Below are 21863 nucleotides of genomic sequence, written 5' to 3' on the forward strand. Positions count from 1 at the left end.
GTGATTTAAAAAAAAAAAAAAAAAAAAGTTGTCTGCTTCGTGTCATGCCTGATGAAGTGGCAGATTATGGCTGAGATATTCCTGGCTCTCAATAGAGAAAACAAACCACGGGAAATCTTCTAATCTCTCATCTACAGATTAAATGAGAACAGTATTTCTAAGATTTTTCTAATTTCTGATTTCTCTCCTCATTGTTTTTAATTAGTACCATCCTATTTAATTTTAAAGGCACTGAAAAAAATAGAAGGAAGGAACATTTTTTCCTCTCTCAACTATTTCTCTGATGCCTTTTATATCTGAATTTTCTTTATCGATTATTCATATCTTCAGGGTGCTCCCCTCCCCTCCTCCTCACCATGCTTATCCTCATCCTACTTATCACTCCCACTCTGCACAGGACCCTCCTTGCCTTCTAACAAGCAACCCAGCTCCTCCACTGTGGATGGAAGAACCCAGCTGTGCTGCTGCACCAGTGAAAATGACGACTGCCAACAATGAATATCTAAAAAGGAAACCTGTGCCCAAGAGGAATGTTTTAAATTTGTCCAACTTCTGTGATTAAAAACATAACAGCAAAAGTTGCCTTTACAGCACTGGCACCTTAGCCATTCAAAATTTAACATCATTAGACATGCAGGGTATTTTTCTAGTCTCTACTTAGTAAATGTTTCATTGCAACAAATTCACAAGAAACCTACATATTCCAATGCTTTTAATTAGCAGAGCATTGGAATGAAATTTTCAAGCAAGCCAGGAAAAAAAAAAAAAAATCAAAATTTGCTTATAAGTCTGACAGAAGATCCAGGGACACTAACACAATTCATTTCACTGCCTTCACCAGGTTTTCAGTCTGGCCCTAGCGTCTAAAGCAGATAATACTGTAAAACCAAACTCAATCAGTGTAAACTGTTTTACTTACTCTTCTTCTGCAAAAAGCTGTCCAGATACAATACTGATATTGCCCGGTGCATAGTTCCAAACCGTCTCTACAATGCCGATGTAGTACTCCCTGTTCACTGCCCCGACTTGGCAACAGCAAGAAACCAGCAAGCAACTTAGGAAGAATAGCTTCATTTTGCATTCATGAACCTTGTGGAAAATGTGAAATAAAAACACAGGACAGACACATGCAATTTCCCTTTATATGTTCTTGTCTCTTCCATCCCCCACCCTCCTTACCTCCCCTCTCCCCACTCCTGTTTGCTTTGGTGGACACAATGAAATGTTGCACAATGTCTCTGTGTGTCAAGAGTAAACAAAAGATTCTGGAAACCCCGTCAGTTCAGATAATCTTCAAATAAATTTTTCCTATTTCTGCCAATCTACTGTCACACAAATTACCATTTGGATTGTTAGATTGTAAATCTTGCAGCTGAATTGAAAGTACTGTAGATTTTAATGGATTTACAGATTTAAGCTTCATTATATTCTTCACTGTATCACTCTCTATAGCTTGTATACTACTGAGAAAATAATTTCTGTGACGTGCAGAAACCCAACTTTTTAAGTGCGCTGTGAAAAGCTCTACATGACACCCATTTTCCCTGTTTCTGCTATTTCCCTTGCTCTCCATCTACAGATCGCTGCTTCTTCCCCTCTGCACAGCAATCCCTGAACTGGTGCGACACAGACAGATACTGGAGGAATGAAGTCACTGGTATCAGAGCAGAGCTTACACACTGATCTAGACAAGGACAAGCTCTGCTAACCCACCACAGTTCCCTCGGAAGTGTAATTTTAGCACAAAGTGTGGCATGCACAGCTACAGAAGAAAAGGACTGGCTGTTCAGGGAGGGAGGGGGGAAGGGACATTTGCCTCTGATTTCCAAGCAGTTTCAGTGTTGCCCAAGTGGAAATGAGGCTCAGAAATTCCACAAAACTAACTCCCTGGGTTATCTTCCTCCTAGTCTATCACCAGACAGGATAAGCCACATTCCTCAATGACTAGGAGCATAACAGATGTATAAAGCTCCAGATAATCTTAACTGTTACTGTTATCTAAATGTACTACCCAGTGCAGAAAGCTATACTTTTGCTTTATTCACCTTCTGTAAGAATTTTGTATCTGTTAGTCTCATTGAAAAATAAGAACAAAATTGGACCTTAAACACGGGACATTTACAAAATACCTAACTAAAATCTGCAATTGCATTTTTTTTCAAGCATGCATCCATTACATCATGGCTGTGTCTGAAGCTTTAGATAAACAAGGCCACCTGTAAACTTGTAAATTGTAAACACTTCTATTAAAAAAATTTCTATCTTCAGTCACTTTGGAATTAAAGAAAAAAAAATCTCTTCTGCACTCTGAGCACTGTCACAGTCACACTTATTCTAAATTTCCTTTAATAACATACAAATTTAAACCTTATTTACCAGGACTGTGTTATACAGATAAACTACCAGTTTTAATCACTATTCATATCCAAAATTTCAGGTATTGTCAGCACACTCAAGTTCATAATCTCACCTTTTGGAATCTTCTATTCATCTGCATTAAAGGGAGGATTCTGCTTTTGTCTAAATGACTGTGGCCAAAGAAAAGTTTTCGAAATCTGACTGAATGTATGATGAAATTCTGGAGTTTCCCAGGTTGGCATCACATGCTCAAAATTATTTCTGTAGGGATTTTTTTTTTTTACTTTGCCACGGGTGAAGGTCAGTGGCTCAGTGGAAAGATCAACTTGTACAGGTTGCATATGCTCCATTCTGTAAATTAACAGAGGTAAAAATGAGAAAATGTTTCCCTTCTCTTATACTACTTAAATTCAAAGTCATTCCCTAATACTCAGCTAACAGAACTGTTCATGTAATGTGGGCTACTTGGTTTATTTTTGTTCAAATTTCCATCAGACTGGCAAAGAGAAAAAAAAAAATCACACAAGAAGTATACTTGAAATCTCCACTAAGCACCTAATTTAATTGGTTAAATTATGAGTCTGCAGTTTGGTGTCTTGAATATCCCCTTATTGTTTTAAACCACAATATCTCATTTTTCATACTGAGGATGCTGAAATGCTATGAATGTTCTGAAAGTCTTCAAAATTGCACTCAAAATATAAAACTGATCTTTTACTTTAAAAATTTTCCTTGAGGGGAAAAAAACCCCCCAAACAATCAAAAAATGGAGTATTCAGATAAAAAAAGTCTCAACAAAAGCTCCCCGTGAGATTGAACTGAAACCCCACAATTTCATAATGCCCTAATCTGAGTGATGTGTTTATATAGCCTGCTGCCTATGCTGCTGTTCTGACCTCTTGCAAACTTTTGCAGGTTAACACCCTTTAAAATTCTGGGGAGCTTAATTTGATCTCTGCCAATCTATTATTTTTCAATGTGGAAAAAACCCTTCCACCCAACATCTGAAGAATTAGCAATCAGGAACCTGTACTTCAGTGAGACTCACTTTTACTTACATAAGGAATAATATGCTTCAAAATGCAAAGAGGGATGGGGCTCCACAGTATTTTACTGCAAATCTCTGCCTGCAATTATTTCTGGTCAAATCCGAGTTTTTACAGCTATTTCCAGTTGCAGTGTTTTAAATGAATGACATTCATGTTCCAGACACAGCATCATAATTCTCTGGCAAAATGCATTGGCTGTGAGGAACAAATAATGCTGGAACTTTTACTTCTAGGTTTCAGCATTAACTCCTCACTTACTGAAGTTTATAAACTCAAATCTGCGGCTTTCTTCCAGGTATGCCCGGGCGCATTTTATGTGTGGATTTCAGCAGCACATGCACTTCAGGATCAGGAACACTTCTTCCAAAAAGGGTTTCTTGTATGCCAGCATGATGTGAGCTTTGTCCTGGCTCTGTGGCCCACTTCTCTCTGCTGTTGTTGGGGTGAGGTTTATATTCTGCAGCTGGAGAGCCAGATGGTCACGTTGCATCAAACATCACCATCAGTGTTGCTGGGTATGCCTAGATTTCAAATCAGTTAATATCCTGTACAGGAATCTTGGTTTTGATACCAGGCACAGTTCATGTTGGAGACACCATATCTAGAACTGAATCAGGACTTAAATTGATTGGATCAAGTTTAACTTTGCATCCAAAAGCCCCATGTGAAACAAGCTGTTAACTTTGTAAATACAATCCATTGTTAGCCTTTAGTATTCTTACCAACAATTTCAAATTAATAAACTGCCCATTTAAAAGCCGAGCTGTCAAATCACAATTGAGTCTGGCTACGGCAACAGAGATGCCAATATCTGGATTATAGATAAAGAGGGTTGCAGAATCAATACGTCCAACAAGAACTAAAGTACACATACATCTCTCCCTTTGCTTTAAGCCACTAAATTAGCAGATACCAGCCTGTGGTAGAGCGGAAATGTAAATTTGCAAGATACAATCACAAAAAAAAAAAAAGAGGACGAAGTGATGACAGCCAAGCCCAGCCAGTGGTTAGGTACAGCCATTAACACTACTACTATGGAAAAAGCTATCAAACTAGATACTATTCTTTCTGTCTGCCAAGCTCAAGACTTTCCATGATCAGAGACAGAAGTTATTGAAAAGTGGAAAGGACATATACAGGAGCAATACAAAGGGTTAAGAGTTTCCAAGTGTAACTTTAAGGTATTTCATTGCTCTCATCCAGCACAGCAAAATCTATCTCAATAGACCCTGTTTGCCTAAAGATAAGCCTGTATTTTCCCCCTGGCTGAGCTAGAGTCTGAATAGAACACCCTGTTTGTTTTCCTCAGTGAAATGGTGTCTTTCACTTTAGGTATATTTAGCAGTTCTAGGGTTTTTCTGCTTTGAATGTCTACCCCACACATAATGTTTTTCATCCAAATAACAAAAATTTTTTTCCAAATATTTATAGCATTTTCAAAATAAACAGCTCCATGGTTTGCATGCATAAAATCAGCAAGATTCTCCAAGATGTTTGGTAGGAGTAAAAGTTGATTGTTAAGTTTTCTTTCTTTTCTTTCTGTCTGCAAAAAATATCCACAAACCCATACGAACAATAATTTAAGTAGATATATGATATAATGTATATTTAAGCCTAGGGAAAAACAAAAGTGCAGTTGCAAACAGTCCCCATTGTGTAATCTTGCATCTCTGAATAGCCATGCCACCTTGAACTGTCTCCCAAAAGACTATCCCTCATTCTTAAACATAATTAATTTCTTTATTACTTCTTGCAACTTAGTAGAAACTAAGCAATTAAAACTTTAGATGCATTCTTCAAATCCTACAGGAAGAAATCAGCTTTTCAAAACAATCTGATAAAGGAATATCAAGGCAAAATCTCAATATTGTCTTGAAACATAATTAAATTACTAATATACTCTATTTTTTCTAAATATCTTGCCCACAGCTGCCACTTACTGTATGGTTTGCAGTTCTAACAGCGTGCAATATTAGATGCTGATACAGCTAAATCTCGCTAGTTCTGATATAATAGGGACACGTGCATTACTGCAAGTCTGAAGTACATATTTCACTTTCCTCTGTGTGTTCATTCTCTCAAAACCAGAATGCTCAATACAGCCAAACACTGCCCGTGCAGCTGCAAATGAGCTGTATGTCCACTTTATTGTTATCTCCTGAATTTACACTGGGAATGAAATAATAATTATTTGAGAAATTAAAAATACTTTTTAGCTGCTAATTTGAAACAGATTATTCTTTTTTGTCTGATTCTTATTGTCAAGAATGTTAGCCTTCCATTGCAGTAAGGTCAGGGAATTTAGAAGAGCATTCATAAGCTAGCACTGGGTGCTCACAAGGTTCCCCCATATATTCCCTCAAGTCACATAATACTTAATGAAAATAAAAAAACAGAAGTTTGCTTCTGAGTATAAAATAAAAGAAACCCAGTGCAGCTATTAAGAGCTGTATCTTATCTTTCAATCAGGCCTGGATGCATTTTGAAAAGCCTTACCACAGGAAGATTTGATAAGAGTTTTTTCAGTAATTGCTTTGTGCAGTTAAGAACTTCCAAGATAAAACGAGCAGGATAGGCTGCTGCCTTTTGTAATGATCATGGTCTGTCTATAACTAAAATTTATTCACTTAGAAATCATGGCTTCATCTAGTACACTAATTCTCAAGGGAACAACCCCTGCTTTGAACCAGGCCTTTGCGGAACAACAAATATTCCTATGTTCTAAACAAAGAGAGGGGAGTATAAAAGCAGTTCTATAGCAGTTTTTACAGCAGTTTATTAAAAAAAAAAAAAAAAAAAAAGTTATTTTAATACAAAAGCAATTCCATGGTATTGAAATCTCCCTATTGTCAGAACAAGCTGGAAGGTAAAAAAAATGAAGAGTCACTGCCAGGGACAACTGAACACATTAGAAAACAACTAGAAAAATGTAGATGTCAAACAGTTCAAATAAGTCCATCCAAAATAGAGAGATTTGATAGACAAAGATTTAAGACAAGGATTTCATTTGTCTTTGCAGCACCCAAATCTACCATTGTAAATGCTGGAGAAGCCATTTCTCTCGTTTTCTGGGGGACGGGGGCGAAGCAGCGAAGATTTCCTTGCCATTTTCAGAGAAGCCGGGCCTGCAAATAAATAAGGAAGGAAGTAATTGCCCTCTTTTTTTCAATTCAAGTTAATATGGAAATTCATTGACTGTTCAACATCCCCATCCAATCTAAATCTGACAAATACTCAGGGCTCCAGAGATGACCCTGCTCTGCGCTCAGGGAGAAGATGATAGTATTGCTGTTGACCTCACAGGAAGCTGGGCTGGGTCCCAGGCTGATGAGACTCATTGACTAGCAAGTGGAATGTTTTGAGGAAAACTGCCTCAGGCCTTGACCTTATCGTAGATTGCTGTTACAGTAAATTCCTACAAGTGCTTCCTTGCCTGCTTGCCCAAGACCCTCTGTGGCACCTGCAGCTCCCCTGCCCTGGCTGACTGGCACTGGTCAGGAGACTTCATGCTGCAGAGGCACTGCCATCCTACCTGCTCTGCCCTCCCAATGTTTCCCACTTACATGACAGAACTAACCCTGCTGTGTGTGTGCATGTGTTTGCAGGTACACAAATATGTATGTGTGTATGCATGCATGCTTTTGGGGGCTGCTGCCTCTCCTAATTAGAAATCTTTCTTGGATGTGCTGTCATCACTGATATTGCTGGCTATGTAAAAACCCTGTGGGCTCCTTGATCCCGGTGCAGATGGACAAGGAGGGGTAAGCATGTCTAATTTCACCCTGCCTCCAAAGCTGGGGAAACTGAACGCCACGCTAAACCACACCATTTCACACCAGCATGCAGGTTAGCAGCATCAGTCACTCTGGGGTTCAAGCTAATTCTTGTGCCCAAAGCAGAGCCCTCTCAGTTACTGTTTCAATAACCTACTGAAAATATAGCAAAAACTGACGCCTAGATCACGACTGGTACATATTACCTCTTGCATCTTCTTCTGTTTGCTGTGAAACCCACACGTTGATAAGAATGACTTTAAATTGAATGCTAGAAGAAAGGTGTTTGGCTGACACAAGATTAATGGACTCAGCATAAGTGCTGATTTCCCAGCCATACTTTTTTGTTCTCAATCCTAGCCTTAAAGATCAGAGTGAGCAGTCATCAAACCCTGTATACCACAAGGAATTAGCAGATGAATCAAACGCAACAATTCTATTATCAGTACATGTCCCCTGGTAATAAAAATGCAGTAGCATAGAGAATGCATGAACCAAAAGGGTAGGTCCTCAACTGAGAGAAATTTCTGAAGCTACACTAGTTGGAGATGCTGAAGAAATTACCTCAGGTATTTTGTTACCTGAACAAAAACAGAATAGGTCCCACAGAGTGTTCGCTTTAACTCAGCAGTCACTTTGAGAACACAGATGATCAACTGTAGTCCACTAAGAGCTATCAGAATAGAGAATAAAATGGTGTTCCACTCCACTATGTTAGCAGGTTCAGTGCACCGAGACCAGGCAGGGTAATCTGTGAGGTACCTATTAGAGACAGAGCAGTGTGAAGTAAATTAAATGTGATTGCTGCAATTCAATTTAAATACACATTATTTTACCTACAATATATAGAAAAAACATATTGGGCTTTATATGCTTCAAGTTTAGGAGCCAGACTCTAGTCTTTCGGTAACCCCCATAACTCCTGCATAGGTTTGTCAAACTCAGCTGAGTGAAAAGACTTATTTTCCTCAAATACATCTGCTTCATTTGTTTCCCTTTTAGACACCCAAGTGTTAGAAAGACACTGTCATTTTTTCAAAAGGCAGAAGCCAAGTTTAAAACAGGAATTTTCCTTTTATTTATTTCATTTCAGCTTTAGGTTAAGTCCAGCTGACATGAGTACCATGCAGAGAGCAGGAACACCCCAACACCATCATTCTAACCAGTGCATGCAGCCTAAATGGCAGAGATGAGGTGTCACCGCACACAGTTTCCAGTTGTTCTAGAGCCATGCTTTTGCATCCTTGAGGATCACAATGTGCACAACTGACATGTGCCAGCTGTACCCTTCTAACTGTGAGACATACTATAGCCTGGAGGTTAACTGCAAGAATCACAGAATGGCTGAGGTTGGAAGGGACCTCTGAAGGTCATCTAGTGCTACCACCCTGCTCAAGCAGGGGCTCCTAGAGGATTTTTGAACCAGGATTTTGTCCAGATGGTTTTTCAATACCTCCAGGGAGGGAGATGCCACAACCTCTCTGGGCAACCTGTTCCAGTGCTCAGTCACCCTCACAGTAAAGAAGTTCTTCCTTATGTTCGGATGGAGCTTCCTGTGCTGCAGTTTATGCCAATTGCCTCTCGTCCTGTTGTTGGGTGTCAATGAGAAGAGTCTGGCCCCATCCTCTAGACACTCTCCCTTTAGATATTCATAAACATTAATTAGATCCCCTCTGAGTCGTCTTTTCTCCAGGCTGAACAGGCCCGGGCTCCCTCAGCCTTTCCTCATATGAAAGGTGCTCCAGTCCTTTAATCATCTCAGTCGCCCTTCGCTGGACACACTCCAAGGGTTCCGTGTCCTTCCTGTACTGGGGAGCCCAGAACCTTTGTTAAAACTCACTTGCTGAGTGTCAGTTGCTTTTTTTCTGAACATTCATAAGTGAAATGTTTTAAGCCAAATCTGGAGTACACTATTCAGCATCTGGCTCTTTACATTGAACTCGAACTCTCACTTTCGTGTTTCCAAATGGGATGGTAATGCTAATGATACATAGCAGAGATTGCAGGATGCACTTCAGTGTCCTAAAATAAAGCTGACTTAAGTCAGAGAAGGCCATTTATAATCTTTGAATCAAAAACTTGAGGAATTTGAGGGAATATTCTGATAAAGTATCCATCCACACTCATTCTAATCTTACATTCTTTACTACACATGTGATTGTGACCACCACCAGATAAAGGACACTTAGCTAGACGGACCTCCCAGTCTGATCACTACAAAGATTCTTATGTTTAATCTTTCCTTACAAGGAGGCAAATCCCTGTCTTTGAGGATCCTGGTGCTCATCCATTAAGTTTAAAAACCTCACCAGTATAGGTCTTGGGTACAAAAGACTCATTTTGTGTAAAACTCAGAGAATGTCTGACTATTGTTTTGATTAACAGTTTCTTCTAGAAGAATTACACCTATGTTTCTTACCTTCCAGCAGTGTCTTTGAAGATATAATCCCATCCACCTGATGAATTGCAGAAGGGGCCTTGAATCAATCCCACGGTAAAAATGATGCAACTGTATCCAGAGAAAGCAACTCCAAGCAGGGCTAGCACAATTGAAATAAAACTCTGAAGTAAGAAGAGAAAAACATTACTGTGTGAGGACAGTCTCCACACCAGTCATTCAGCCTGCCTAGCTGCTTCCTTGGGGTTGAATTTCACATTGTGTCCAGTTCTGGAGCCCCCAACACAAGAAAAGAGATGGACCTGTTAGAATGAGTCCAGAGGAGGCCACGAAGATGATGCGAGGGCTGGAGCAGCTCTCCTATGAGGACAGGCTGAGAGAGTTGGGGCTGTTCAGCCTGGAGAAGAGAAGGCTCTGGGGGGATCTTATAGCGGCCTCCCAGTACCTGAAGGGGCTCCAGGAAGGCTGGGGAGGGACTTTTTACAAGGGCAGGTAGTGATAGAACAAGAGTTGATGGCTTTAAACTGGAAGAGGGTAGGTTTAGATTAGATATTAGGAAGAAATTATTTGCTGTGAGTGTGGTGAGACAATGTCCCAGGTTGGCCAGAGAAGCTGTGGCTGCTCCTTCCTGGAAGTGTTCAAGGCCAGGTTGGATGAGGCTTTGAGCAACCTGGTCTAGTGGAAGGTGTCCCTGCTGATGGCAGGGGGATTGGAACTAGATGATCTTTAAAGTCCCTTCTAACCCAAACCAGTCTGTGATTTGATTGTCCCAGACTTCAAAATTCAGAAAGAAAAATATCAGGTAAAGAATAGTAAGCATGCACATACAAAATAAACATTAAGACAGAATTTAAGACAGTTTCACAACTCTCAGTTAAATATCGTTTGGGGATTTTTTTTAAACTTGCATTTTTGCAAAACTATTTCCCAAAATGCTAGAGGAACACAGCCACACATTAAACATATCTGCATCCCAGACAGTGTATATTGAGTCACTACTAGAAAAAAAACCCCTTCCAAATAATACAAGCAAGGGGACGAAGCTCTTTAGTTGGGGCATTTCACTGAAACTCTCAGGCCTTCTATGCTCATATTTCATCTTACAAAGATTTTTTTTTTTGCATGGGGTTTTTTGTTGTTGTTTATTTTTCTTTCATCCTGCTTACGCATCAGAAGGAAGGAGCGACACTTTCTGTGACTTCTCAACTCAACTTAGAATCCTTCTTTGTGAAAGGAAGTGGAAACGGAGCAGTGGAAAGGGCAGAAGGATGTGCTGGAAACACACCAGCAGGAAAGCATTCAGAACAGAGATGCACAAAAATAAAACACAGACTCACCCTGTAGGTTTTGTTACAGCTCTCGCTCTGGCAGCACCGATAGAACACACTACACTCCAGCGTTATTAGAATTACTGCCAACAGAAGGATCTATAAGGGGACATTATAAGGTCAGTGAAACGACTGCAGATATTAAGCCAAAGCCTCCTTCGCCCGTGGAAGGCAGGGACTGCGCCTGTTATGCTCTGTCGAGATTTTAAAGCTGCTCAGTAGGAAAGCACAATGACTCAAAGCACACCATATAACTGGGCTGCTTTTGTTAGGCTGTCACTGTACTGTTTCCTTGTCCTTGAAGGACACGAGTGCAGTGTCTCCTATCACAGCAAGGCATTACAAGCATGGACACTGCTATACCAGTGAAGCTGAAAGAATGAAACCAAGGTCACAAGTAAAAGAATCAATACCAATGAAAGGAAGGATATCTTATTGATAGAGCCACATCTGTTCAACAGCTTCTTGCTGACATAGTTACACAGATCAGTGTTTTTCTTCAGACTCTTTGATTATTTAAACCTGATACTAGAATAATTTCAATAAATAAGATTTGGACTCCAGAACCACAAAACTGCCACTCAGATAGATACTGGTTTGAAAGGGGAAATATGAAAAGGGAATGTTTCTGAATCACAGTGTTATCCTCTCACATGCTGCTTCCCTGTTTGTAACAGAATAACACATATGTTTTTAATAAACTAGTAATGATCCTAAGGCTAAAAATGCTTCAAAATATGTATGTCACTATTGCAGTTAACTTTTTCACAAATTTTCAACTCTGCTTTTCTGTTCAAATTCCCTGCCTGGTAGTTTTTTCCCCCTACTAGAAAAGATTAGGTTCTTCTGCTTTAGGAAGAATACATAATTTAAAAGAATGTCTCATGTTTTAATAACTCTCCTAGTTCAGCACCTTCATAAAAACACCTTACTTATGCAGATGAGACCTTTTTAAATACTGATTGTATGCATAACTGCTTTCTGTCCCCGAGGCTACCGTTTTTTCTGAACATAGTGAACAGTATGAGCAGTGGGCAGCTCTGTGTTAGTTTACTACTGCAGGTGAACGTGTTACAAATGTAATGGAGAAAATTCTACTAATACAATCACAGCAAGACAGTCTTCTGCATTTAGCCAAACAACAGTGGCACTTGATCCATTGTGAACTGTATCTAGCTCTCTAAATACTGGACTGCATACAGCTCTTAAAAATGTCTGAACAGTTATGAGAAGCTTTTTTAGTTTTAGTTTCATTTTGTTTTGCTAAAAGAGCTCTTCTTCAGCCTCCATAGAGGATTAAATCAACATAGCACCTGCCTACATAATATAAGCATAAATTACACAAAAACAAAAAGCCAGAAAAAAAAATCAACCCTGCAAAATCACTTACATGAAATTAAAAAGTATACATAGCATGTAATTCAGTATATTCACAATTTTTCAGCTTGATTGAGTTCTTCTGCCTGCAGTGTTTTTGCCGAAGTAATCCATATTATCTTTTAAAATACAATTAGCACAATTACATTGCTGCACAGTAACCTGGTATGATTTGCAGTAGAATGCAATTCATTAAAAATACATAGAATCAACACTTACCATCACACCTGAGAAACAGACCCCTTCAAAATACCACACGTAGTTGGGAAGCTGGTAACTGGCAGCATGTGAAGCTTTCCCATTAGGGAAGTACAATAGGATGTTAACAACAATGCTCCAAAGTGCAAGAGGTATCAGCAGACAACTCAAACAGTTTCCACATGTCTCTAAAGCCATTTCTCAAGAACTTGAGAAGTTTTGCTCTTCTAAGCTAACAAAAAATTACAAGGTTTTAAATATGAAAAGTGTCTTGATCTCCTCAGTCTGACTAAGTAATTTCATATCACCAGGAACTGGGTGATGTGGGTATGATTCCAGAGATAGAGAAGTGTTTAACAGTTAGCAGAACAATAGATGAATATGGCTGTCTAAACTCATTGTCGTTTCCAAGCATACGTCTTTAAGCAGCAATTTTCCTTCTAAAAGATCCTCCTTTGTGATCTTATAAATGAAATATGTCCAAAGTCAGAGTCAGGAAGGAAATTAAAAAGTCTCATTTCCTAGTAACTGCTTAGAAACGCATTCCTCCCGAGAACACGGATTACAACACAGATACCCTGTGACATGAGGCTCAGCCTTACTACAGCTCAAATTTTTTTCTACCTTACACAGGGAAGAGGCTGACAAAAGGTAAGTATGTCCAGTCTCTGTACAGAAGGCCACACACTGCCTCTCACTACAGAGAACTAATACTAGAGCTTGGCAGATACAGCTCTAGGGGTGAACCAGCATTTGCTGCTAACTAGAGGCAGCCTCACAAAAACACCGAGCTGAGCCTCAGCCACTTTGCAGAGCACACAGATGCCCAAATAACACTGGTTAGAAACTGCCAGCCAGACTTACTGTCACACTTTAATTAATTACTCTCTTCTGAAGCATTATGCTGCTGAACTGTTCCATTAATTAAATCCTGATATTTCTCCAGTAGCTTTATTCTCTGCTTACAGCTGATTGTACATAGCTACAGATCTTATCTAGGTACACGACTTCTTGCACAGGACAAAAGGTCCGGCTATTTTTTGAAATGCTTGCTATTTTGCACTGTTCAAAGCCAAAGCCAGACAGTTTCCCCATTTTCATGTGCCATCATTCCCTAAGCAACTAAACATCCATCCCAGTAACACAGAGCCAGAGCTGTTTGAATGCTCACAGCAGGACCCAAACCTTTCCATGCACCTATGAGTCATCAGAAAAGTAACTCAAGAATGAGCTTAGGGTTTACTCAATAGGAAAGTCACAGTCAGAGAACAAAAAAATTGGGTCTCTATCAAAAGCAAGATTTTAAAAGCAATGATGTCATGGCATATTTTCCTTCTGTTTTCTCATGAGCTGTTTTAGGCTCTGCACGCAAGGCTTCTCTCATCATCTCATAAAAGCTGTTTGGGTTGCATTTTGTAACTAATTCCTTCCTGTTGCTTCAAATGAGATCATCCAAGGAAACGGGCTCGGTGGTACATAATTTTCCTACCCGTTCTCTGCTGTGACTCTCCCGTTTCCCCCTCCCCTTCTTTTCTAGGAGGTTTCATTTTGAAATCCTCAGGCTCTACTCTGAGGATCTTCCCATATTTCCTGTTCTACTCCCTAATCACTAAATCACTACAGACACTTTTTTCAGGCCTCCCTCTAATTGAAATTAGTGGCAAACCTCCCTTTGCAGGCTCACAGGCATGAACAGAACTCCTATCACCAACACTGCGCCTTAGAGATCAGAGAAAATAGCTGAATTAAAAGCAGGCACATCACATCCCCAGGACTGATTTTCTTCTTACAAAACTCAGAGATGATATCATAGGCCGAAATCTTTTTTTCTAATAGCAAAGGCCAAAATTACTAGTGAGCAGCTCAGTTTATAATATTTGCTGCTACTCCCCATAGTAATCTGTTTTGACTAGAAGAAACTGAATTGGAATCTAACATCTGGAACAGCATTCATTCTGCAGTACAGCACTCTCTACCTCATGACTTGTTTTGTATTTAAAGTGAGCTCTGCAAGTATCAAAGGCGTGGTTTTTTGCTGGCACACTATGCTGCTAGAACAGGAAACAACCATTTTATACTAAGTATAGCAAACCCGGCAACCAGTTTCTCAAATATCTTACCTAAATGTTGCAAGAACTGCTTTCCCCTTGCTGTCAATATCCACGAGTTCATGCCGAGCCATTACCGAAAAGCCATGTTTACTCTGGATGAGTGACTTTTCTGCTAACTGAAATGAATTGAACCTAAAACAACCATGTCTCCATGATATAACTGATAAAACTCTCAAAACACTGTCTTATTTATCAGGCAATTAAGGAATTCAACTGGTCCTTTTTTAAACGACAACTTAAACAGTGAGTAGTAATGCTATGTATTAGTGCTACGTGGATCTGAGTAAAGTTTTAATTCTAAACTCTTGCCTAATCATTCTGCCCATTGAAATTTCTAAAATTATTTCAGTTCTTTAATTAGCTGTGTGTACCAGAAAGACAAGTAATAGTTCCGCAAGCATAAAGGCAAAAAAAAATAAAATCTGTAAGTTGCAGGGGAATTACATCCTATTCCATTGAATCTCTCTTCCTCCTCTCACTCCTCACACTTTAAATTTGCAGATCCTCCTGCAAACAGTGCTTTTTTACATACAAATACACCATATTGCACAGTACAGAATTCTGTGTGTGTGTGTACATATGTGCACACACATACTCTCCTCCCTTCCACATCAGGGCAAGACAGGGAAAAACACAACAAGCAGAAACGGTATTCAAGACTGCCCTCAACCACTTCTATGTATTTATGTATGAATAAATGGTATTTCAAGAAGCAGATATCCTGAGGTTCTAAACACAAACTCTTCCCATCTGTCAGGAGTTCTGCTGCAGTGGATGTGTGTGTGCAATTTCATTTTGACAGTTAATTTTTATTTTTTTTTTCCCAGATATGTATTTGTACTGGACAGACATTGCTGTGTGGACAGCCCGAGATACACCTCAAGTTTCTGGCTACCTTTCAAGACCACCTAGTTACAAGTAGTACTAAGTACACACTAACACTCATAGGAAATTCTTTTTCTCCTGTAAACAGAAACTAACTTGTCTGTTTTCAAAGATAACATTAACTGATAGATTAAAAAACTGAGTAATAACGGTAATCAGCCTCATTTCTTTGAAACAAGGGGCATGTCACATTTTGGTTGTTACTTGAAAAATGCCATTGCCCGTAGCATGCTGACCTTGGCAGCAATGCTGCTGGCAGCATATCATTCAGATTTACTTTACCTTGTGATAAAACATTCACTGTAATATGCTACAAGCTACGCTTCAGAGATTTTGCACAGGATCTTAGAATGCTTCCTCTTGGCAGTTTACTGCTGAAGTCAGTGTTTCAGATTAATCTATCACTGCTGACCTGAATTCACACTACCTTTTCTGAACACTGTTACACCTGGGGGGTCTGATGAGTGAGGTCAAAACCAGGACGCAGACCCACATTTTATTTTGTCTCAAGACTCTAAGAAGGCACGAGGTAAGCCCCCCTTGGGAGAGCAGCAGAAGGGACATGGAACTGTGGCTCACCTGCATGGCAACCTCCCTCCAGTCCTTGGAACAGCCATCAGTAATGAGCTGCCAGCCCAAACCCAGGACTACAACTCAACATACACAGTTGTATCTGTTACAGAGCTGCTGTTGTTGAACTTGCATACCCTTGTTGATGTACAATTGCTTGGCTCAGCTAAATGATCTAAAGCAAATAGTGAAGCAGTTTCCACTCTGTCAGAGCCTGCTGGAGAAGAAAAGTAGGCTGTAACCCAGCTGTTTTATTTGATTTTATTTGGTTCTTGTGTCACCACTGTCCTTTGCTGCAAGACCAGGAAAACAGGGTTTCAGCATGGGCAGGAAAAGAATCACTGACATCTGCTGGGTGTTTTTAATACAAATCTTTATTTGTGAAATACAGGTGAAGTTCAGAAAAATCTTCAAAAGGTGAAGTGCATGTGTCTGCCCTTGATCATCCACATTTTACTGCTGCTTTGTTTTTGTGTCAGCTGAGTACTAATTTATATCCAGGCCAGACTAGATTGGGTTTGTGTTCATTCCAATGAATGAATTCTCAGAATGAGAATGCAACTTTATTGGGAAAGCAGAATAAGTATAGGGCTGTTGTGTTAGTAGAAAGGGGCGTGGGGGGAAGCAGCATCTTTAGTGACCCATGTTCAGGCAGTTGCCTGTACTAAGATGAAGTGAACCAAAGAAATTCAGGATACATTTTGTCTTTAGATACAGGCAGGTTAGTGGAAAACCTGCATATGACTCCGACAACAAAGGCTGGTCCCAATTCAGTTAAATTGATGATAACAGCACAGTTTGACAACAGACAGCGTGCATTTTATTATGCACAGAATATAAAAAACCCCCACAGAATACTCAATATACCAGTGGGTTGACGTTGGTGCATGTGTAAGGTTTCTAGCAAACATATGTCTGTGGGGGGAACAAAAAGAAAGAAACACATATTAAGAGGAATAATACGAATTTCGTATCCAACTATAAGGGCTAAAATTAACCTGACCACATTTAGACAACCATAGCACAGCTCTTTTATACTGCGGTGACAGCATGGAAGACAGGAATGAGAAGACAGTAATAGCTTTGAAAAAGCCCCAACATTCAACTGCCAATTAGAAATGTGAAACACATTCTTAGCCATAATGTGTGTGATATAAATCGTATCTTGTTCATATCTTAAGCCATTGCAATTTAAACACTACCACTACTGATACAGATTTTACCACGCTCATACTGTTTTAACAAAACTCTAAAGAAGTTTGGAGGAAATTCCTCTTCCTCACTCAAAAAGCCCCCACTTTCAAAAAAAACTCTTCAGATCTGTTTGTAGGTTTTGTTAGCTATGTGCTATTTAATTCCTTCTCTTATCCCGTTTTTATGAAGCCAGGCCAGGATACTGCAGCATACTCACTAGTCTATCAGCTGCTTTGAGAGCCTAAAGCAAGAAAGTTAGAACAAGCAGCCTAACACAGAACTGCACCACGCTACACAACAATGGTTTAGACTACAGCAAAGACCACCACCACGAGGAGATTTGTATTTCAGTTATATCACCTATATAGTGCTGACAACCACAGGTACCTTAAGGAAGAAAAAAGCCTTCCAGCCCCTATGCAGACTAACTTCACTATGACACCCGAGGAATCAGCTGAAAGCATGTGGTCAACTACTACATGCAAATGCTGAACACAACAGGGCTATAAAAAAGTTGTACACTGAACTGTTACTTAAGAATGCCTAAAAAATAGCTGCCAAGTAAGACTCCACAGTAGCATCAGTAACAATAGTGTTTCGTGTTCATCTAAGAAGCATGGTTATAACTACAAATGGCTTACCTCGTCATGACTGCAGCACAACCCACATAGTCCTCCAAGAATGCCATTGATTATCTGTACGAAGCACAGGATGAACTCTATTCCTCCCAAGACAAGGAGGATGCAAAACAGGGTGACGTTCCACTGCACGATGTTTTGAGGTTCTTGACATGCAGACCACTTGTTATACTCAAACAAGTACCTGTACAGAGCAATTAAAATCATATTAACATTGTGACAGTGTGGGATGCTTACAACGCACTAGAACCAAATTATGTCTCGTCTCTCATCTGTAACTGCATCAAGGATAATCACTCTAAGTGGAAACAGAAAATGCAATGCTTTATTCCACACAAAGTTTACTCTGTTTAAGAACTATCGACTGTACATTTTAAAGTCTTAATTTCTTAAAAAAAAAAAAATAAAACAAATCTAATCTACAAAGATTCTGTCTTAGACTAAAGCGAGACACAAGCTCAAGGCAGCTGGAAAAGCAAAGCTATTTCTCAAAACAACCACAGAGCTTTTCAGGACTGGGCCTTTAAAGATAGCAATTACTGATCTGAAGCAAATGGGTCGCTTCCTCTCTTTGTGCTGCATCTTTGGGCACTGACATGCCTACTCTGGAAGAGCCAAACACAGAACAAATTCAGAGGGGGTACTGCAGTATTCCAGCTGCTACTCCTCACCCACACCTTCAGAACATCAGCACTGCTGAGCATCCGGCAAGGCCTCAGCCCTGTTCTATATCCAGTCATAGCTGCAGGGGACAGGAAAGGAAGAATGCCTGCTCTTGGGAGATGCAGCTGAAATGTAAAATTCAAATTCTCTGCTGCAAGAGATCTTTATGTGGCTTCTTAATACTGAAACTGTCTCTAATCTGGCATCAGCTGCAAACTGTTACTAGAAACAGCCTCAAGGTTGCCAACCATACACACATTATAAAAGCATGTCACGATCCAAACCAAATCCTCTTCCAACCTACTGGATTCGTGGGGATTAATGGGGAACAGCACATAACTCAGCTATATAGGCTTGGTTTGCTGGAAAATCCTAATTAGGGATAATTAAAAGCATCTAGCCCTCCCCACCCTGCAGTGTACGATTCTTATAAACCTTTTCTAGTTTCATTTACAAAGGTTCTATGCCATTGTCACTAATGAAGGTATTATGCCAGTTTACAATGACACAAAGCAATTTCAGAGGCAAGCCTCAAAAAACAGATTCTTACACAAATGATAAGACAAATTTCATAACAACTGCTGTTCATAGTTTGTAAATCCCTCAAAGTCTTAAAACTTTATGTTAGAGATGTTCATGGACATGAACAGCATGTGCTAGATATTAATACCTATATCTATGTTCAGATCTCTTTTTGTAGGACAGAGGGTTTATATTGCTTTGGTTTTAAACTACAGCTGCATGGGTAACTGATGCCATCTGTTTAGTTCCTAGTGAGCGAGAAGCATAAATTTATGAACGGATCTTAGCATATGGTTACTGCATATTGCTGAAAGGTACTGAAATAAAAACCACGTGTACACGGGGGAAGATAAAACATCCTCATGAACAGACAACTTACCCTCCAGAAGACTCGGTGAAAGGATAGATCCAGTTTCTTTCTAGGTGAGTAAAACAATATGGTCCATGAGACAAGCCCAGTGCCGAAATGATTATACAGTATCCAGAACCAAGGATCCCAATGAAGGCTGCCACTACTGAGGCCAGCATCTGCACAGCAAACATCGACATGAACTTTCAACACAGCCATCACCTTGCCTCTGGGATTATCTGTGACTGGAGCATAAAGACTCACTTACCGTACAGCTCTTCCCACAGTTTTCAGGGCCAAAGCACCCACAGCAGTCATCATTGTGAAGCCCAATGAATACGGCAGCTGGAATGAGTACCTAGGTACAGAGCCAACAAGCCACACTGTTCTGTTGCACTGACAGGGCAGATAAAACACAGTCCTCACATTGCTCTCATTTATATTGCTTCTTGGCAGGAGACTGGGGGGCAGTCTGTATAGATTATTCAGTTTTATTCCTATTTAACACAGTAGGCACCTTGCTGCTGGTATCAGGAGTGCCCACACCAGGATAGGTATATTTCTATTTCTGCTTTGTGTATACACAGCACTTAAGCACATAACGAGCCTGTCAATAAAGAGCCTGCTGTGGTATTGCTACAATTTAAAAATACTTAAATTTTGGAAGTTTTTGTTCACATTAAAGGCTGTAGCCTGCAAATAAAGTGCTTTGCAAAAAGATGCATCCACTTTCTGCCAAACAAGGTCTACGAGGTAAGAATCTCAATTATTTTGTTAAAAAAAAAAAAAAAAAGTACTACCAACTGTAGTTGGTTATTAGTTACTGAAGAGTAGTCATCACTGCCTGTGTCACAAAGTGGTCTGACTAGAGTAGAAAGTCTAGGAATATTTTGGTCAGTTAGGGCAAACATGTCATTACAGACATCTAGCTTTTTCTAGGTATTCACAATCAGTTTCCAGTGACAGAAATGCAAAGGAACAAAGCAGAAGCTTTCTGAAAGAAACATAAATCATCCATACTCCAGAGCTTTTAGCATCAAATCAAGAAGGAGCAGAGCTGATTAAACAGAGTATCCTCCCCACTAGCACTAACAAGACTTAATAATAGTTTACACTTATAAAGACTCTACATCCAGGAGTACCTCGGAAAACCATAAAGAAAGAGCAAAGCGTTATCTGGAAACTGCAGATTTACTTAATAGGACACTAAAATAAAAACTATCCAGTTGAACAGCCACATACTTGTCAGCCCTTACTCAAACCTATTGTTGAGCTGCAATGCTGCAGGTCCAGAAGAGGTTGTGTTAAGTGTTTTCCAGGAGCAGTTCCATTGATTTCACTTGTAATATTCTGTTTGTAAAGCCCAGTCTTTGCAAATCCCAGTCTAGGTTCCAATAAGGCTGTAACACAGCTGTAAGCACCTCGCAAGACTGAGTGCCTTATCACGCAGTTGTTTTCAACCTGTGATTTTCAGACACCTTAAGACCTGTAGCCTATTTCTAATAGGACTTTTAAAAGCAAGTGAAAAAGGAAGCCTGGAGTCAGGGAACTTAAAATATGCTACGATGTAGTCCACAAAATTAGAAAATAGCAGTTTCAGATTAACAATATCCTATAATGAACACACTCAACTCTTCATCCTTTGCTGTTACTCAAAGGCAGAGCTTTGGTAACTGCCAATCAATTCCTCTGAATAAAAAGCTAAGGCAGAGAAATAGCTGTCAACATCTCAGATAACAGAAATTAGGGAATTATAACTAAATGCCAGTTATCTAGGGACATTTAAAAGGAGACTAGGTCAATAATGTAACAAAATAGTAAGATTTAACTGTTTAGGCAAACCATGACCCACTGAGAGGCTTGGTTCCAGTTTGGCATTTGGATTCTGTGACCTAGACCCTATGACTTTCTCAGCTTTAAAGAGACAACATTGCAGATAAGACAACCAATAGTACCTAATAATACCTATGGTGTAATATAGCTAATTTCTTTTGATACAGCTCCAGAAATTCATGCTGATGAGATATTTAATCAATAAATTAATGTAACTGGTAAAGAAACAGTAATATCAAGTAGCATCAAAATAAACTTGAAAGAAACAACAAGCTCATTACTTACCAAAAAGCCTCCACCTAGAATGCCATGAAGGCACTCCACGTATTTGCCGAGATGGTGCTCTGAAGCAAATCTTGTTTCGCCATTGGGAAAATAAAGTAAGATGTTGGCCACAATGCAGAGCAAGGCAAGGATAAGCAACTTATAACCAATGCATCTAGCACGTCTTCCAAAACACATGTCCTCAGCTTTACAAATCCTTCTTTCACTAGTCCAATCCAACCTATCTTAGACCTGTCCACGCCTAAAAGAAGATCAGCCTTTATTCTCACCTCCTTAAATACCAGGGTCACCTAGCTACATGGATGACGTTTACACCTCTACATAACTACCAT

At 39.7% G+C, this 21863-nt stretch overlaps 3 protein-coding genes across 3 annotated transcripts in view; all 3 read right to left on the reverse strand.

Moving 5' to 3' along the window:
* Positions 1-1176, reverse strand: part of CP (ceruloplasmin) — an 18165-nt gene extending 16989 nt beyond the window's left edge. The window contains exon 1 of the mRNA XM_010163603.1: positions 920-1176. Within this exon, the coding sequence (XP_010161905.1) occupies positions 920-1074 (155 nt within the window). The 5' untranslated portion in view covers positions 1075-1176. The remainder of the gene's footprint in view (positions 1-919) is intronic.
* Positions 1177-6424: 5248 nt separating this feature from the next.
* Positions 6425-12794, reverse strand: TM4SF18 (transmembrane 4 L six family member 18). Its single transcript, XM_010163577.2, has 5 exons — positions 12503-12794; positions 10916-11005; positions 9600-9742; positions 7762-7942; positions 6425-6532 (listed from the first exon to the last, which is right to left on the reverse strand). The coding sequence occupies exons 1-5, from the start codon at positions 12677-12679 to the stop codon at positions 6518-6520; spliced, it is 606 nt and encodes a 201-aa protein (XP_010161879.1). The 5' UTR covers positions 12680-12794; the 3' UTR covers positions 6425-6517.
* Positions 12795-17422: 4628 nt separating this feature from the next.
* TM4SF1 (transmembrane 4 L six family member 1) lies at positions 17423-21768 on the reverse strand. The gene is made up of 5 exons (XM_010163613.2): positions 21532-21768; positions 19682-19771; positions 19444-19592; positions 17883-18063; positions 17423-17482 (listed from the first exon to the last, which is right to left on the reverse strand). The coding sequence occupies exons 1-5, from the start codon at positions 21706-21708 to the stop codon at positions 17423-17425; spliced, it is 657 nt and encodes a 218-aa protein (XP_010161915.1). The 5' UTR covers positions 21709-21768.
* Between the last annotated feature and the right edge of the window lie 95 nt (positions 21769-21863).

Source organism: Antrostomus carolinensis, unplaced genomic scaffold, assembly GCF_000700745.2.
Source record: "Antrostomus carolinensis isolate BGI_N321 unplaced genomic scaffold, ASM70074v2 scaffold7150, whole genome shotgun sequence".
NCBI classification, from domain to species: domain Eukaryota; kingdom Metazoa; phylum Chordata; class Aves; order Caprimulgiformes; family Caprimulgidae; genus Antrostomus; species Antrostomus carolinensis.

Bases quoted from the DNA above. Each gene is read 5' to 3' on its own strand.
- TM4SF18 (XM_010163577.2), bottom strand. From the start codon at position 12,679: ATGGCTTTAGAGACATGTGGAAACTGTTTGAGTTGTCTGCTGATACCT. The intron at 11,006-12,502 runs GTAAGTGTTGAT...GTCCCCTTATAG, and splicing joins TCTGTTTCTCAGGTGTGATG to ATCCTTCTGTTGGCAGTAAT. The intron at 7,943-9,599 runs GTAAGAAACATA...TGTCTCTAATAG, and splicing joins TTCAAAGACACTGCTGGAAG to GTACCTCACAGATTACCCTG.
- TM4SF1 (XM_010163613.2), bottom strand. From the start codon at position 21,708: ATGTGTTTTGGAAGACGTGCTAGATGCATTGGTTATAAGTTGCTTATC. The intron at 19,772-21,531 runs GTAAGTAATGAG...CTCTGTACCTAG, and splicing joins TTCTAGGTGGAGGCTTTTTG to GTACTCATTCCAGCTGCCGT. The intron at 18,064-19,443 runs GTAAGTTGTCTG...TGCTCTGTACAG, and splicing joins TTCACCGAGTCTTCTGGAGG to GTACTTGTTTGAGTATAACA.